This window comes from Aphidius gifuensis, linkage group LG2 (assembly GCF_014905175.1).
Source record: "Aphidius gifuensis isolate YNYX2018 linkage group LG2, ASM1490517v1, whole genome shotgun sequence".
Classification (NCBI taxonomy): Eukaryota; Metazoa; Arthropoda; class Insecta; order Hymenoptera; family Braconidae; genus Aphidius; species Aphidius gifuensis.
Window position 1 is genome coordinate 6679149 of NC_057789.1, and position 19256 is coordinate 6698404.

Here is a 19256-nt window from a genome sequence, read left to right on the forward strand (position 1 = left end):
CTCATAATTCTTTGTTCTTGTTTTTTACTGAATATATATCTGTATAATAATTAGAGATGCCGCAAGAGACAAAAGATAAAAAGAACAGACAAAAAAAAGTCACAAGAAATTAGACAAATCAAGATGTGACATTGGTTTTTTGTTTGCCGAATAAGAACGAGTTTTAAATTTATTTGAATCAAAAAATATAGTAAACTTTATACTCTATTTTTTTTAAATGAACGTTATTAGAAAATTCTATTTAAATAGAAACAAAAAACGATAGTTGCGGGGAAAAAATAGTTTTTCCGTATAGTGGTTTGAATAATGGTGTTGGAGGTCATTTTGATCACGATCATCTAATCATCACCTGATGGAAATTCACGTGATTATATGATTGTAAAAAAATAAAATATATAAATAAAACAATTCGTGACATTGTAACCTCTGATGAAACAAGCGAAACAAAGTAGAATAAATACATTTGTTTTTGTAAAAACGGGGTCATGATAAATTCCGCACTATTATATATATGGAATGATGTATAAATTTATAAAAATTAACAATGGATTTACTCGCGGTGCAATTCAAGTTATATTAAAAAAAATAATTTAAACAAAAAAAAAAGGATATTGTTTTATGATAAACAAATTTAATTTCGTTCTAATTTTTATGGAGAATAATTTTTTGTTGTATTTAAAATTATAACAATTAACGAATCAGAACAATAGTCTATCTATCCAGTGGATTTATCAAAGTATTCAAAGCGATTGTTGAACACTTTGGATCTTTGTCGAGACATCTGTTGGATACTACTAATATTTTGTTGGAGAAAAAATGAAACTACTATACCAACGTATTTTATATATCAACGCGAATGATTTGCTGTATGCCTGTATATAATTTTTTGATATCGCAGTTTTAATTAATAACCTGATAAAAAATTTACCTGGTACTTGAAATGGATAATCAATGAGATGATGCTCAGCTGTTCAATATCTGCTAATTACAAGTACACGTAGACCAAACATTCATCAAAACACTCAAATGAAATCTGATGGAAAAATTAAAATATAAAAACAATATTATTTTTTGCAATAAACATTTAAAATTAATCAAAATTAAATTATATTTGACTAATATTTAAAATCCTAAGATAATGTTGCATACATCCGGATAAATGGTATGTTTTTTTTCAATTTAATTTTAATTTTTTTATCTAAATCATACGAAGAGATTAATAAAATAATTTTTCTTATACGACAATATTTATCCAAATTATTAATAACAATTTAAAAAATGTCTTGGATTTTATTAAATTATTATTATGTTTCGGTGATGATGATGATAAATCATCAAATTTCGCTTGGCATTAAAATGTATTTAAATTTAAAATACGTTTTGAAAAATTATTGCCAAAAATACTAAATACGAGATTAGATGGAATAATAAATAATAATAGTTATTATTTATAACATCATCTTGCTTACACATAGAATTTAGTAGAATTTGAATTTGCCACCACTAAAATGGCGCTCGACGTGATAAAAGGAGAGACCTGTTTTAAAAAACGCCATCTGCTGAAAATATTTATCATCGGATCTCAGGGTTTCCCCTTCCTAAAATATCGTTGAAAAAAAAAAGAAAAAAAAGATAGAGAAAGAAACACATAAAAAAAAAAAAATTATTTATTTATTTATTAAAATGTCGAATATCATCGCCGGATATTAATAATTAATTCATATTAATTATTTAATTATTTTTTACAACGAAAACACTTCAAGTCATACACATTAAATTCATAAATTTCATAAAATGATAAAATTGTAATTTCAGGGTAAAAAAAAGGCAGCTTGCCCGGCGTTGTTTTTGGGGAAAAAAATAATAATAAAATGAAATGAAAAAAAAAAAAAAAAAGAAATGCGTATGAGTGTTAATAACGGATGAATAATGATTATGTATATATTAATGATTACAAATTAGACACTGATTCTAATTTCGAACCGATTATTTATTTAGAAAAAAAAAAAAAAAATGAATAAATACGACGCAATAATTAACGCAAAAAAAATGGCCGGTCTTGATACATGACGCCGGCAATGAGATGAATAGCCATCGTCGTCATGGCGCAAAAAATAAACGCTAACGATAATTAATTTATAAAAATAAATTATAAAATAATATAATATGACGGTTTAAAATAAAAATTAAGCACTCACGGTAATACTAATCGCAAAAAATGATAAATAAAAAATAAATTTTCAATTTTTTTATAGACGCGGCGGCCATTTTGATAGCCCGAATAAAACCAAATTTGTTAATTAAAAAATATAATGTAATGAAACAATTAGATAACAAAATAATATTAAATAATGAATTAGAAAATATTGAAAATTTATTTTTTTAATGATTAAATGATAATAATGAATTATGAAATGATAAAAAATACCAGAAAAGCAACAGGACTCAGGAGCACAAAAAAAGCCGGCTATTTCTCAACAATTACACACACAATGACACTGGACACCCCCACTTTCTTGGCTTCCTATAGTGTCCGCAAAAAAAAAAAAAACAAACAGCGTTGTCGTCAACAATGAACGCCATTTTGAATCAAAAACCAACATGGCGTCAATTCAATTTAAAAATTAAAAGTTTAATAAAAAACACACAAATTGAATAACGATGACACAGAAATAATACAAGCACTAAAATATTAAATATTTATTAATTATATTTATAGTGATACATTTATTAATTATTACATTCATTGTATTTTTCAACTTTTTATATGTATATGCAACATATGTCACAATGAATTATTATTTTCAAGCATTGTTACTTATTTAGTTTGATAAATAATGTTTAATTTCTAACGCACTTTAATAATGATTATATAATTTTTGAATTAAATATTCAAATAATTCTTAGCATAATAATAGAGAGAAAGTATTGAATTTTGGAATAATAATATAAATATTATCAGGTCTTTTGTTTTTTTAATTTTTTTTCTTTTATATAAAAAAAGAGTATCAAATGTTGAGATTTACCTGAGTTAGTTTCAAGAGCATTATTAATTTGTCAGTCTGTAAAGGCAGTTTATTAAGATATTGGCTTATTGATATATCTATTTAATAAATAAACATTATTATTTTTATAATATATATAATAGTAACTTTCTCTCGTAAATCATTGCATTCTAATAGCTGCACCGCATTTGCGCTTATGGACCAAGGGAAACTCCTATTAATTAATAGGTAAAAACCCGGTCGATGCAAATTATCAATTTCAACTGAAAAATATTATTATTCTCTGACCAAAAATAAATCATTCAAATAACATAAATTTTATTAAATAATATTTTTCAGTATCGTTGATGACTTTTGTGAGTGTAACAGTTTATTATAATATTTTTAATGCAATTATCGTTATAGTTATGAGTTAATATATATTCTTTGATTAAATGCGTGCAATTATTATTTTTTTTTTTTTTATAACAAAAATAGAGTATTCAATTATATAAACTCATATTGTTTTTTTTTATATTTTTTTTTTATAATTTGTTCATCATTAATAGTTTAAAGCTCTGATTTATCATAAAAAATATACCGAAAATTTATTTTTTTTAAAATAATTATTATTTATGCTTCACTTGGATTTGTTGTTTAAATTTTTTCGTTTTTTAACTTTATTTTTACTTGATAATTTAGTATTATAATTAGTATTTTTATTGTGCGTTTTTAAGCTTTTTTTTGCAGACAATAAATAAAATATCACAAATATATATATCATTGTGATTTTTATAGTGTATATGTGAAAAAAAAAAATGTCATTTTTTAAATTAATGTGTTAAAAATAACGTGAACAAAAATAATAAATATCTTAATGACGATTTAACTTTGAAAGAAGGCACATTTCATGCTGAAATTGACTTGCCATTGACTTTTCAAATAAACCAGTTACTTTAATTTTTTCAGCACCAGCAAGTTGTTGCCATTCTTCTTCAAGTTTTTCCAATAATGACTGACGATATTTTTCAACTGCAATCAATGAAGATTGTTGATCTTCTCTGTCCCATTTTTTCCATGTAAGTTTAGCCTCTTCACTAAAAATAAAATAAACAATAATTATTTTAAATTAAAATACTAGACAAAATATTAGCTTAAATATTTTTCATATTAAATTGGATAATCGCCTAATTGTATATCAAACAGTTCAAGAAACATTTAAATGTGATTTTGGCAATTGAGCTTTTTTTTTTTACAACATAAATTAAAATCACATTAAAAGTTTCAAGATGACTAATGTATTGCACATTGGCCAAGACATAAAAATGATTTTAAAATTAATAATAAATATAAAAAATTATTTTTATTTTTACCTGTAGAGTTCTGTATTTTCACAAAAATTAACACGTTGTTTCAATTGATCAATACGAGTTTGAATAGTATCCCATGCTTGTTTTTTAACCTCGTCATTGACATTATCATCAAGATGTTCCCACATTCTTTTTTCACGGAAAAGTTCAAGATTATTACGCATTTCACGAAGACGAAGTGCATCTTCCCATTCTTGTTTTGTAACAGCACGTGATTCTCTTTTTTCTAAATCCATTATTTGACTTTTTAATTTTGAATGTGTTAAATAAGCAAGCATTGAAAATGAAGCATTTCTATTGTAATTTGATGATTTATCTGTTTCATCTTCCATTTGACTTTTTTCATTATTATAATGATCAATATAATGATGAACTGGTGTATTATGATGACTTGTTAAATTTTCATGATGATTTTGTTGTTTATCAGTTTGATTATTTTGCTCATGTTCATCAGAAGCAAGAGGTGGTGTTGCCTCACGTGAACCAGCAGTATCAGATACATTTGTACCCTCAAGACTTCTACGCTTGTATCTATCAGCATATTTTGAATTTGGACGCCAAGCTGAAGCATTATCTTGTTGTCCAAATGATTTTTTTGATGATGATGATGATGAACCACCACTTGAATCAGAACCACGACGTAATTGTTTTTGTGAAAATTGTGATTTTTCATTACCAAATGTAAAACCTGAACCTTCACCAGCAGCTTGATTGTCTTTAAATTCTTGTGCTCTAATATCAAATGCCTTGGTATGATGAAGATCATTACCCTTTTTTCCATCAACATGTCTATTTGATGAATCATTTTCAATATATAATTTATCATCTTCAGCATAATGACGTCTTTCTAATCCATAAGATTCATGATCACGTTGTTGAAATTGTTTTTGTTGACTGTCAATTAAATTTTTATTATTATATCCCTCATTACCAGCAGCTTGATTTTCTTTAAATTCTTGTGCTCTAATATCATATGCCTTGGTATGATGAAGATTATTACTTTCTTTATCAAGTGAATATTTATTATTTGAACTCTCATCATCAGTTTGATTACCTTCAAATTTTTGTGCTTTAAGATCAAATGCTTCAATTTGTTGAAGACTTCTACGACTACCATCATCAATTGGTTTTGTTGATGAATCATCCTCAAGGAATGTTTGATTACCCTGATAAATATGACGTCTATCAGATCCACGTGGTCCAAGTTCATTTTGAAAATATGGTTTTTCATGACCAAATGAGATACTTGAACCTTCACCAGCTGTTTGATTTGTTTTATATTCTCTTGCACGAATATCATATGCTGCAGTATGTTGAAGATCATTTCCTTTATTTTCACTTACTGATTTATTTGATGAATTATCACCAAGCATAACTCTATTTCCAAGTAAAAAATGACGTCTATTTGATGCATGCATTGGTTGTTCATCTTGATGTGCATGTGCAATATTTGAACCTTCACCAGCAGCACGATTTGTATTAAATTCTTCACTTCTAATATCATGAGCAGCAGTATGATGAAGTTCATTATTATTTTTATTTTCATTACGTTTTTGTGATGATTGATAAGGTTGATAAAATCCAACACTTGATCCTTCACTTGCTGCCTGATTATTTTTAAACTCTTGAGCTCTTGTATCAAATGCAGCAGTATGATGTAAATCATTTTCATGATATTGATGTACAGGTTTTGTTGAAGAATCATCTTCTAAAAATACTTGATTACCCATTGTGATATGACGTCTGTCAGGTCCACGTGAATCAAGTTCATTTTCAAAAAATTTTTTATTATGAACAAAACCAATATTTGTTCCTTCACCAGCAGTTTGATTGTCTTTAAATTCTTGTGAACGAATATCATATGCATCAGCATTATTTTTTTGATTAATTTCATTTATTGATTTATTAAAATCAGTCTCATTGATATCAGATTTTGATGATGAATTTGATTGCATTGATGTATTTGAACCACCACCAGAATAAGGTGTTGGTGATGCATCATTTTCAATTGGTGATTTATTTAAATAAGTTGAAATATTTGATCCTTGTGCAGCAATACGATTATCTTTAAATTCTTGAGCACGAATTTTAAAGTCATCCATCTTTGAACATAAACCATGATTTGGTGATGATGACATCATATTGTTGTTATCACTACCATCAAAACTGTTGATACTATTTCCACTCATTTTGTTATTTTTTAATATAGCACAATCAGCTTTACTTGGATTTGAAAAATACGATTGAATTCTTTTAAATGTATGAGGATTATAAAGACTTTGTTCAGTTCTTTTTTCTTGTAATTTTTCTCTAAGTGCTTCAATTGTAAATTCTTCTTTTTTTAATGTTTTTGATTCTAAATTTTTATTTTCACGATTATATATTTCTTCGTCAGTATTTAAAATTTCACGTAATTTATTTTGACGTATTTTTAATGCTTCAGCTTTTTTTATATTTTCTAATTTTTTTGATTTTAATTCATCAACATTCCAGGTATTAAATTTTTTAGCTTTTCCACATTCACGTTCCCAATATTTTGCTGTTTGATTGTAATAATCAAATTTTACAGCTTCTTCGTGACGTTTTTGTGCTGCCAATTGATATTTTCTTTCAGATGGCCTTCCAAACCTAAATTTAAAATTTTAATCATCAATAAGTTTTATATGAAAATTTAAATTAATTTAGCTCTAATTATCTTCAACAAAAATAAGCAGTAGAATTATAACATGCATACTAATAATAAAGCGCAGCAAAAAATATGATTAAATTATTGTCATGACTTTTTAAATATTATAATAAAAATATCATGCAAAAAATAATTCTCTACAAAATAAATATAAAAAATTATGCTAAAAAAGAGTAGAGAACATGCCAAGTAATTTGATCAGTCTTTCAAGTGAAATATGACTCCAATATAGATACAGACAAAAAAAAAAAATAATAACAAATAAAAAAAAAAATTAACAAGTGTTGTAATCAATGACATGTAGAGTAAACAACATTAGGATTTAAATGATGACATTGATAAACAGGAAGAATATAATATAAAATATAAAAAGCAAATGATCATAAATGCAATACATATTTCAAATGAGACTTGTCATTTTCTGTAGACATCAGCAGTTGCGTCCTAGAAGACGTGGTTACGCTATTTTTGTTCATTTGCCTTGTGACGTCATACTCCGAAAATATCAAAATTTTTTTGATGAAATAAAACAGAGAGAAGGAGAGTAGATAAGAGGGGATAGATCATTATGATCCCGGTAGTCAGTTCAGGTCTTGATCTTTCCTTGACTTCGACAAAAATCATTGGATTCTTCAGTGACAAATATCATCAACAAAAAAAAACAAGAAACTAATTTAAAACAACAAGTGTATATTATTTGTATTTAAAAATTTTTTATACAATTTTTTTAAACTATTAATTAATAGTGAATTTTTTTTTTATAATAAATTAAAAGTGCGTATTAAATTACATGGATATTTAAAAATAAATAAATATTGATTGTAATTCAGTGTAAAAGTGATAGTTAAAAATTTCTGAATCAATTAACAGTTGTTTTTGTATTTTTGTTAATAAACTTGTGATAATTTTTTGAAGGATAAATTTTTGGTGAAAAATAAAATGCCAGGTGCGGGCGGTCAACAGCCCCAGAGGACAACCTTCAGACCACCGTGGGTCAGGGATGGACCAAATCCTTTACCATTACCAGCAGCACCATGGACTCTTAATTCTAGAAGAGAATCAAAACCAACCACTGAGGATGCTCCAGCTTTTACCAAAGTTACACTAAAAGTATTTTAATATTTTTCATTTTTCATTTTAATTCACCATTAAAATTATGTTTTTTTTTTTTTTATCTACAACTGCCAAATCATTGTTTACGAATTTATAAATTTGGATAAAAGCCAATATAATATATTCAAAGAAAACCAACTTGTTTTTTTTTTTTTTTCTTATTTTATTACTATTATTATTTTATGTATAATGTTTATTTCAAAGATCAAGGAAATTTTAAATTTGATTCCCTTGGATTTTTATTTTTTTAATGTGTTGGATAAAAAATTGGAAATACTTTTTGACTGTCAACGAGTAAGAGATAAATAAAATAAAAATATACCACCAAGTGTAAGATAATAATAATTGATGTTGAGTTCAGAAGGGTATAACTAACGTCGCTAGAATTTAAGTGTATGAAAACTTTGGGTCACGATTATTTCAAGCTCTCTCACATATCTATTTCAAATGTTTGACCTGAGCCAGCTGCTTCATCATGCTTTTTTATATGTTTAAATTAAAATTATAAAATTATTAAAATTATCAATTGATATATTAATTTACTAAAAAATTAAAAAATCAATTGACAAACAAATTATTTTATTTAAAAAAATATAACTGCGCATTAAAAAAATATATTTATACTCTCTCGTGTAACAATAAGCAATTAAATCAACAAAATTAAAAAAATTTATTTATCTCATTTTTTTTTATATAAATATATTTACAAAAGAAAGAAAAAAAAAAAAAATATTATTTTGAATTTAAAAGTAAGATGATACGTAGCATAGATATACAAAATGAATTTAATTTTTATTTTTAACTTTATGATATTAAACACAAAACTAAAAGTTGATTTTTGATTATATTTTTTTTTTCTTGAGATAATAAATATCAGGATGCATCAATCAATGCACATGTTAATATAAAAATAGATATAAAAAAAAATTTTTAAATATAAACGTCAAATGACATGGAAAAATTTCCAACAATAATTAATAGTGATAAGTTAACCAGAGTATAACACACATCAAGGTAATAAATAAAAATAAAAAATTCTGGCCAAGTGTCACACACATCAACCACGTGAGACAACACAAAAAACGTATTTAAAAATTTTGACGTGATCATGATTTTAATTCTAGCAATGTCAAGTTTGACCAATGAAAAATAAAAAACAAAATATAATCATAATTCATCATGTATAAAATTAAAAGCTATGATTTGTTATTAATAAAATCATTATAAACAATTTGTAAAAAAAAAATTGACTCATGATTATTATTGAAAGATAATTGAGAGCCAAAAAAATAAACAAAAGTTCTTTTAGTTAAACTAATCTCTTGAGTGAGAAAATAAGCACTCACTTAGTTTTTTTTTTTTTTTCTTCAATTTATTTTTATCCATTTGTTGAGGAAAAAAAAATTTCGAAAAATGTCTAGTGATTTACAGTCATGGAAAATAAACGAGGGAGAAAATGAAAAAATATATTTTGATTTTAAAAAAATAAAAACTACAAGTATAAACATTTGCCTGAAGCAATTAAACTTGGTAATATTTTTTAAATGAAAATTTAAATATATATATTTGAAATTTCGTTGGAAATGTTCTCCAGTAATGACAACTGACTGGAATATAAATATGAAACAGCCTCGGGATAATTTAAAATTGATCACAACAAGTGACGATGATGATGATGATGATTTGAATTGTATTTAAAGTAAAATAATTTAATTGATTTTATATTGAATTTGTTATTTGTTTTTAGAGCGTACCAAAAACACCAGATGCTGATGGAGTTGCACCAACAGTGCCTCCGGCAAGAAAACAAACTAAATTAACAATCATACCTTCGCAATCAAAAAATGATAAAAATACAGTTAATAAAGTTGTTGGAAAGCCAGTTGAAATAACAAACAGCAATAAACAAAATTCACCAATAAATGATAGTCCACCAAGTGGTAGTGAAAAAATAACAAAATCAAAAATTGGTGAAAATGGAAGAAATAATTCATCAACAAGTAAACCACAGTTGGCGAAACAAGTTCGTATTGATAGATCAAGATCACGTAGTGATAATAAAGTATCATTATCAAAAAGTGAAAGTACCACAGGTAAAAAATTTTTTTCATCTTTAATTTATCATAAAAATAAAAATAATATATTTTCTATTTTTAACACACTGTTATTGATTTAAACTTGCAACACAATTTTTTCATTATTATTTGTTTTAAATTGTTAAAAAATTGAATAATAATTAATAAATACAACTTGACATTAAAACAAGACAAGACAATACTGTGATATTATCGTTCATTGGCATCATCATCATCATCATCATCATGACAAATCTATTTTAGTATACGTCCCGGTTCTAATTATTCTTGTCTCGTATAAAATCATTTCCTCATTCGACCCTGTTTAATTATTAGCATTAAGTGATGATGTTTAATTGTAATTATATTAAAGGTGCACCAACATTATCAAAAAGTTCATCGAGGGCGGCAATACCACCACCACCACCACCAAGACCACCACCACCACCACCAGCACGTGAAGTTTTAAAAGATTTACCAGCATTGTCTGATAAACAAACAAAAATATTGGAGATGCTTAAATCGAGGCCACGTAAAAGACCAGATTGGCATGACATGATGAAGGAGGTTGAAAGTGGCAAACAACTTAAACACGTCAAGTGCAACGACAGAAGTGCACCAATCATTGAAAGAGTTAGCAAAGTCACGGCTGATCCCGCAGGTATTTTATTTAATTATTTTTTTTTAAATTATATTATACTGATAAATTTATAAATATAAAAAATAAATAAATACAAATATAAATATAAAAAACAGGTAAAGCACATTTTGTCTTCGAATCAGAAGAATCCAATATGCACAATCAACTACTTCATCAAATACAATCAGGAATTAAATTAAAAAGTGTCAAAACAAATGATCGTTCAAAGCCAATATTAGAAGGATTGAGAAAATTTAGAAGACAATTAACAATTGAAGAACAAATACAAAAAGCTGAAACAGCACCAGTTGAAACTGTTGAAACAGTTGATGAACTTGATGATATTGATGCTGTAAGAGATGATTTACAAAGTACTAAACAAATGCTTGCACTTGAATTGAGAAATAAAGAGGCATTGGAGAGAGATAACAAGAGGCTACAGGTAGAAATAGATTTGCTTAATGAGCTTTTTATTGATTTTTAATTAATTCTTTAATTAATAATTAATTTTATTTATTTATTTTTAATATTTATTTTAATCAAGATGTTTTTTTTTTCTTCTAGGCAAGAATATTAAATTTAGAAGCTGAAGTTGAAAGAGTAAAAATTCAACAAAATGTACAAGAGCATAAAAAACAAGATGAAAAATTGACTGAATCATTAAAAAAAGAAGCTGAACAAGCAAGAAAAGATGCTGAAAAATTGGAACAAGAATATTCAAATGTTGCTGAAGAGAGAGATAAAGCTAAATTAGAATTAGATGAAATGAAAAGAATGTATGCTGCATTAGAGAGACGCATGAAAGCTGGTAAGATAATTTAAGAGAAAAAAATAAAAATATATAAATATAAATTTATATACACACAAGTAATAATACTAACAAAAAAAAAATAGACTACTCTTGCTGCTGCTAATAACAACGACAAAAAATGCAATAATCCAATAAATAACGCTTTGCTTTTTTAATAAAACTGCTGTGCTTTCTTTTTTTTTTTATCGCTTTTAAAATAGAATATTATTGGGATTGGGCTGAGCCCATTGTGGAATCACCACAAGATGAAATTTCACCAATGGAATCAGCATGGTACAAATTTTCAGGAATGGCACTTGCTGGTTGTCCAAGTGCAAAAGACGTTGCTAAAATAGCATCACAAAAAAGTATTGATAAAGGTATTAAAACACCAAGTGAATCTGAGGAAGAAGATGAAACTTCATCTGAAGAAGATGAAGATGATGATCCTGATGCACTAGCAGAAAAAAGAGCATTAAGAGAAGTTAAATTGCTCATAACTAAAATATCAAATTTCAAGTAAATATTTCAATTGAAAAATTAAATCAATAAATTATTTTTTTTAACTTATTGATTTTACTTTCTTTTTTTTTTTTTTTTCAACTAGAAATAAACAAACAAATGCCAAAAATGAAAGACACGCCCTTAAGGAGCAAATAAAACAGCAACAAAAATTATTAAAAGATGAAAAAAAAAAATATAAAACACTACAAAAAGAAGTTGATAAAATGGCAAAATTAATGGCTGATACTGATGATGAAGATGATGAAGAAAAAGAAGAAGAAGAAGAAGAGGAGGAAGAGGAGGAAGAAGAGAGCTCAGAAGAGGAAGATTCAGAAGAATCTGAAGAGTCTGAAGTATCAGAGGATGAGGAGGATGATGAGGCTGAGGATGCTGAAGATCGTAAAGCCAAATTACAGGTAAATTAGTCAAGTGTGCAATAAAATAAATCAACATGCTTTGATTAATTTTTAATATGTTTTTTTTTTGTGATAAAATGTACTACCTAGGTGACTGCAAAGAAGCAAGAGAGTCGTTTGGCTTCACTGAAGAAGGGCAATTACTTGCTCAAGGCTCAAGTTGACCGGTTGAAAGACGACCTGGTGAAGCAGCGTGAAGATAGTCTGTCACTCCAGGAAGACCTTGACTCGGTCCTTGCTGAGCTTGGATAATTTATTAGTAAATTATCTCACTTCTATAGTTTATATGAAATTTAAATATATATTACAATAAAATACAAATAATCAAACAATTTATACATAATAATGATAAATATAGATTTTCAATTGGAAAAAAACAAAATAAAAAAAAAAAAAACAAAATCGTAACAGAAAAACAAAATTAAAAAAATAATGGAAATTTACTGCGTATAAAATACCAAGATGACGAGAATAGATATGGAAATATTTGTGTATAAAAAAAAAAAAATAAAAAAAAAATTCACTTACAAACCCACCATATACACCTACGTCTAAATTCTAAACACACTCACGCAAATTCAAGAAACTAGATTAAGAAAGTATCAATATTAATTTGCAATATGATATTAATAAAATTATATGATTTGTTATGGAGGTTATGATAAAATCAGACAAAAATAAAATTAATTTTTTTTTAGTTCTGATTTTTTGTTAATTTGTTTGTTATAATTTAAGATTTTTTAAAAATAAAATTATTGGCAATTTGAAAAAAAAAATTCAAACTGTTTTTATTGCTTACAAATTGTTTATTATTATTAATTAAAAATAAAATTTGACAACTTACATTTTATGATGACGTCTTTTTGATTGTTTTGTTATTTTTATTTGACAACTTTTTTAATTAAATGTTATTTATTTATTTCACAATTCACATACATTGACTATGCACTTTAGTGTATTTATGGTGTTTGGATGTTTGGGTATACAAGTACAAGTTGGATGAATCTAGAATATATTTGCGAATATATCAATATACGTATTGCGACGATGCGCTTTATTTACCGGCTTTTTCTTGAAGCCTGAAGGCGCACCTTCCACGGTATATCTATTTTTTTGACAAATATAGGTATCCTTGTTTGACTCTTTTTTTTTTTTGAGTATCAACGACGCACGCTTAAAAACAAATGCACATGTTTTAACTTTTAAGGTACAAATTTACGTGTGCAAGAGAGAGATAGTCGTTATGTATACAGGCGCTATTTAGAACTGGATATGGATCTAAACAAGGATGCCATATAACGTGTCGCACACACACGCAATAAAGGCGCACTTTAGGCAAAAAAAAAAATAATATATAATTTTGAAATTTAACGTTAGATAGTGCTGCCACTCTAGCCAGTATGATCGATATTTGAATTAATTTTATTTCACAATTTTACTTGTCATTGCGTAGTGTCATGCGCAAAATATAATAATTCATCAAAGGTATCCTTGGTGATTCAATAAATTCATTCAATTATAATTTAATTATTGACTAAATAATAAAATTTTAATTAAATATTTATAGATCTACTTTTCATCTTGCAGAAAAAAATTTTGATGAATTGTTTTTTTATTTTTATTTATTAATTTCCTTGTCAATTTATGCTACAACTGAAATTGTAATTTTTGTGTTGTCTTTTCAACTCCCACATTCTAGCAAACAATTTAATTATTTATTTATTAGATTTATAAATAAATGTAGCTAAAGAAAAACAAATATAGAAAATTTTTTTTACTTCCAAGGTCACAAGCATTGGCAATTTATTTACAAAGTTTCAATTAATAAAAACAGCTGGTACCAATTGAAGCAGCTGGCATATCCTGATGCTGGTTCAAGGATTTATTAAAAAAAAAAAAAACAACAAAAACAAATTTAATTTTAAAACAATTTATTACAGTTAATAGATATCAATTAATAATACATTTTTTTTTTTTTTTCGATTTTATTAATTACATTATCTAACATGATTTTTAATTGTTTTAAAAATTATCATTACAAAGAAAATATATTTTGATAAATTTTCCAATTATTGATCACGTATCACGAGTTATATTTTTTTAAGTTTTTTGTATTTAAAACTTTTTTTTTTTTTATACTAAATTTACAGTTTTATTTAACATTGATAGCACAAGATGTACTCTTGAATGATAAATTTATTTTTTTTTTCAAAAATATAAAAATGAAAATTATAAAAATAAGTACATCTCATGTTGTATTAATTTTTTTGATACTTAGAAAACTTAGTTATCTAATTCATAATAATTAATACTAAAAAAAATTAATTACTGTAGAAATCAATTATTGGATTTATATTTCATTGTTAATCATTAATTCGTTGTCAAAAAAAAAAATGTTTTAAAATAAAACCAAAATGAAGATTAAAAAGTTCCACGAAATACTCGTTTTCTGTCTGTTTCGTAGGAAGACAAAACCATGTTTTTTCGTTTTTAAATCATACAGAAAAAAAAAATCACTTTCAAAATTCTTTAGTTAATTGAAAATGTTATTTAAAAAAAAAAAAAAGAAAAAGGTTGATTGCACATTAACGAAATATTTCAAATCCCCAGATACTATTATCTAATGTTCACAACAGATGTTGTGTCGTGAAATCATTAACATGTACAGAGTTGTATTTATATAAAAAAAAAGGAAAAATAATCACAATTATAATCACTATACAAAATTTATTAATTACTCAAAAAATTAATAAAAAAAAAAAAAGAACTTTTTGATAATTACATTATCATATTCAATTGGATAAACTGATAAATCTTTTTTTTTTTTTTTATTTTCATTTTAAATTAAAGTTAATTTTCATTGCATTAAATTTACCTCATTTTTTTTTGAATTTTTTTTCTTCAACAAGTTTAACATCAGTAACATGCAAGTTATGAATACTTCTTGCTGCAAATTTAATAACAGCCTGAGTTGAGACTTGAGTTGTGTGTCGAAGATCAAGTCTTTTGAGTGCTTTACAACGTGTCAAATGATCAAGACTTGTTTCAGTCAATAATCTACAATTTGATAAATTAAGTGAAACAAGATTATTTGTTGTTTGTACTGGTGGTGTTGATAATTGTGCAACACCAGCATCAGTAACTCTTCCACAACTTGATAAATCAAGTATTTCTAAGTAAGGTAAATGTTGTGAAATATATCTCAATGCAACATCAGTTATATCACAACCAGCAAGTGTTAAATTTTTTAATTGTTTTAAACGTGATGATTTATCAATTAAACCAGGTCTTGAATCAACTGGTGGACTTAATATTTCTCTTAAACCATAATCATTTAAACCAGAAACATGACTAAGATCTAAATTAATTAATGGTGGACATGTACATGTACGTAATGCACATACACCAATCCATGAACAACCTGTTAATGATAAACTACGTAATTGTGGTAATCTACCAAGCAACCATGCTAATTGACGTTTAGCAATATTTGACCAATCAAGACAAAGATTTTCTGGTTGACGACGTACAATACCAGTTAAATGTGGTGCTGTTAAATGTATTTGTGATAAATTCATACGACGCCAAAGACTTGGATCAATACTTACTGTTGCCCATGCACGACATACTAATGCAGCAACAGCAAGATCACATGGACGTAAATATTTAAATATTGATAATAGCACTGTTTTTTGATTTGTATATGTCAATAATTGACCATTCATTTCTGAAGAATGTTGTATTGATGATGCTGGTGGTGGTGCTTGTGGTGGTACTGGTTGTGATGATGGTCGTGGTAATAGTCGTGGTAGTATTATTGGTGGTGCTGGTGGTGGTGATGATGATGATGATGATGACGATGATGATGAAGATGACGATACTGGACGAACAACAACAACTGGTTTTTTCAATGATTTACTTGTTGTACTTATTAATTGGGCTGCTAATTGAGTTCTTAATGTTGATTTTTTATCAGCTTCTGGTGATTCATTATCGTTCCATGTCTGTAATTATCATTATCATTCTTTTAATTTTTTTTTTTTTTTATTATTTATATCTGTAAGTATATATTGTTATGTTAATAAATTAAAAAAAAAAAAACAAACAAAAATAAAAAAATTATAATATAAAAAATTCTTACCACAGATGTATCTGATTTTGGTCGTTTATTGGGTGTTATTGTTGTCTCTGAATCAGGTGCTGATGATGCTGCACTTGATACTGATATTTTACGAGTTCGTGATTTAATAAAACGTGGTTTAACATCAACACTTAGTCGACAATCATAACATGTTGGACATTCCCAACTATTTGGAATATCATCAGATGATATTAATGGTTTACTATCAACATCAACACATGTTGGATGAACAATATCATAACATATTGTACATTCCATTAATGTTGATTGTGTTGTTGGTATTGGACGACCCATAAGAGGTGCTGGATGTTGTCCCCAACCATCCATATGACATATTTTACATGCTGCTGTTACTGGTAACATTGGTCTCATACATTGTCTCATCATACAAGTTTGTTTAGCTCTACCAGTACCACCAAATTTAACCATATCTTGACAATATGTACATTCACCACAATCAGCTCTTGTACATGCTTCACATTTTTTACATCTTGTACGTCTACGTCTTTGCATTGGTGATTTTGTTTCAATTTTAATGTCATTTGAAAATCTTTTAGTATATGATCTTTTAATTTTAAATGATTCACCATTATTACCACTATTACTATTACCATTTGAATTAGAATTAGCATTATTATTACTATTACTATTACCATCTTCATCTTTAACAATTATTTTTGGTACTGGTAATATTGCATAACCAGTTATTGCTGCTTCTGGACTATCATAACGATGTTGTTCAACAAGACATCTAACATCGTGTACTAATGCAACTGGATCACGTATTAAATCAGGAACATTTTTTTTAGTTGATGGTAAAGAATGAAGATACATAACAATTGATTTTAAACCATGTAATTCATATGGTGTTAAATGATGATGTAAATTTTTAAGTGTTGGTGACATTTGATTTCTTTTTGTTTCTGAAACATCTAAATGACTATTACCAAGTAGAACATAAACATATTGTTCCAATACATACCATAACATTTCAGTAAAAAATGGATATCTAAATTTTTGTGGTACTTTTGTATTTTCTTCAACTTGTGCAACTTTAAGTTGTTTTTCAATTCCAAAACTATGTAAAAAATTACCACCAAATACAAGTGAATCTTTTGGTGTATATACAGCATGTATCCAACCAGTTGGTATAAATAATGTCATACCAGCAGTCAATGATATTCTACCACATCTATCAACCATATCACCAAAAAATACATCTGATTGTTTACCACTTAACACCCATTCTTGATATAGTGATAAATTTTTTTCAGTTGGTGGTATTAACCAAAAAATTTTACCACCTTTTAATATATGATACCAAACACTTGTACCACCAAAATCAACATGAAAATCAGTATAACAACCTTTAACTGACATTAAACAATATTTTTGTACTTTTGGATACATCATATCTTCAAGTAAATTTGTTGATTCTGTTTGTGCTTCTTTTAAATGTCGAGGCCATACAACATCAACCCAATCAACTTTTCTAACAATTGATGGTGATTGTACATAATTTTCTAGCTTTGTATGACTAAATTCAAGTGATATTACATTTAATAATCTTGCTTTATTTTGATCCTCATAATATCTTTGCCAATCTTTCATCATCATATCTTCATTTTTTTGTGTATTTACATCCATAACATCAAGAATTCTTTTTGATCCTAATGAAAATAATAAAAATAAATATTTATTATACTCAATAACAACAACAACAACAACTTGCCAACACACGTGTATTTATATTTTGTATTTATTGACACTTACCAACACATGTTCTAACATCATTTACTGAAAAATTTTGACTTGGTACACGTAAACCAAGACCAGCTTTATCACGAAATAATAATGGAATACTTAATCCATTACGTTGAAGATATTCAATATTTAAATCTGATCCATTCATAACTTTAAAAAGACCTGTAAATTTTTTAAGATCATATCTTTCACATTCAATTTTTTCATCAAGTTGAAAAGTTCTTTTTCCCTCAATCTCTTCATCACCGAGTGTCCAATCATCTGTATAAAGTTTTTTAGTTCTTTCTCTCTAATAAATTATTAATAAAAATAAAATATAATTATTAATTTTTTGGTTATAAATATTAAATTACTATTCATTATTATTATTATAATAGAAGCCATTTGTTTACCAATTGACGCCTTCGGGGAAGCGAGGTAGTGTCATCGGCCATTGCAAACACGCTGTCGAAAACGTACTATCTCAATAGCATTAAAATTATTATATTTACTATAATTTTCTATGATATTGAATTCAACTATTAATAGTTATTATATTTCACAAAATAATAATCACATGTCACTATATAATATCCAATTAAAATAGGTTAAATGTTTGATTTGATTATAAACTTGGTGGTCCAATCGCGTACATGCTACCGCCACATTGAAAATATATTTTTTTTCTTTTTTTATTTCGCGAGTGTCGTGATATTTCAAGCAACCTTGACGGAGTTTATTGAATGACCACTATAGCGCTGTAAATATTTACGCCATTTTGATTGTTTTTTTTT

At 26.5% G+C, this 19256-nt stretch overlaps 3 protein-coding genes and 1 long non-coding RNA gene across 8 annotated transcripts in view; 1 reads left to right on the forward strand and 3 right to left on the reverse strand.

Moving 5' to 3' along the window:
* Positions 1-2493, reverse strand: part of LOC122848742 — a 48467-nt gene extending 45974 nt beyond the window's left edge. Inside the window, exons 1-2 of the long non-coding RNA XR_006373482.1 lie at positions 2429-2493; positions 929-1033 (exon numbers count right to left, since the gene is read on the reverse strand). This is a non-coding gene — a long non-coding RNA (uncharacterized LOC122848742). The remainder of the gene's footprint in view (positions 1-928; positions 1034-2428) is intronic.
* A 185-nt stretch (positions 2494-2678) lies between these two features.
* LOC122848743 (GATA zinc finger domain-containing protein 14-like) lies at positions 2679-13819 on the reverse strand. Its single transcript, XM_044147022.1, has 3 exons — positions 13423-13819; positions 4358-6982; positions 2679-4081 (listed from the first exon to the last, which is right to left on the reverse strand). Coding segments are annotated over exons 1-3 (2850 nt in total). The 5' UTR covers positions 13425-13819; the 3' UTR covers positions 2679-3858.
* On the forward strand, positions 7511-13423 carry LOC122848744 (DNA ligase 1-like). Of its 4 annotated transcripts, none has more exons than XM_044147024.1 (9): positions 7511-7814; positions 7956-8150; positions 9901-10246; positions 10602-10889; positions 10985-11310; positions 11433-11676; positions 11880-12177; positions 12266-12578; positions 12669-13321. In XM_044147024.1, the coding sequence occupies exons 2-9, from the start codon at positions 7980-7982 to the stop codon at positions 12828-12830; spliced, it is 2148 nt and encodes a 715-aa protein (XP_044002959.1). In that variant the 5' UTR covers positions 7511-7814; positions 7956-7979; the 3' UTR covers positions 12831-13321. The 4 variants fall into 4 exon arrangements, with proteins under 4 accessions (XP_044002959.1, XP_044002958.1, XP_044002961.1 ...); XM_044147026.1 differs by having other exon boundaries at positions 7541-7814; positions 11967-12177; positions 12669-13354; XM_044147023.1 differs by having other exon boundaries at positions 7512-8150; positions 12669-13320.
* A 1340-nt stretch (positions 13820-15159) lies between the features above and the next one.
* On the reverse strand, positions 15160-19179 carry LOC122848746 (jmjC domain-containing histone demethylation protein 1). Of its 2 annotated transcripts, XM_044147028.1 has the most exons (5): positions 18876-19179; positions 18493-18772; positions 17676-18389; positions 16720-17639; positions 15160-16582 (listed from the first exon to the last, which is right to left on the reverse strand). In XM_044147028.1, exons 1-5 carry the CDS (start codon positions 18915-18917, stop codon positions 15455-15457), a joined length of 3084 nt encoding a protein of 1027 aa, XP_044002963.1. In that variant the 5' UTR covers positions 18918-19179; the 3' UTR covers positions 15160-15454. The 2 variants fall into 2 exon arrangements, with proteins under 2 accessions (XP_044002963.1, XP_044002962.1); XM_044147027.1 differs by having other exon boundaries at positions 16720-18389.
* Positions 19180-19256: the final 77 nt, after the last annotated feature.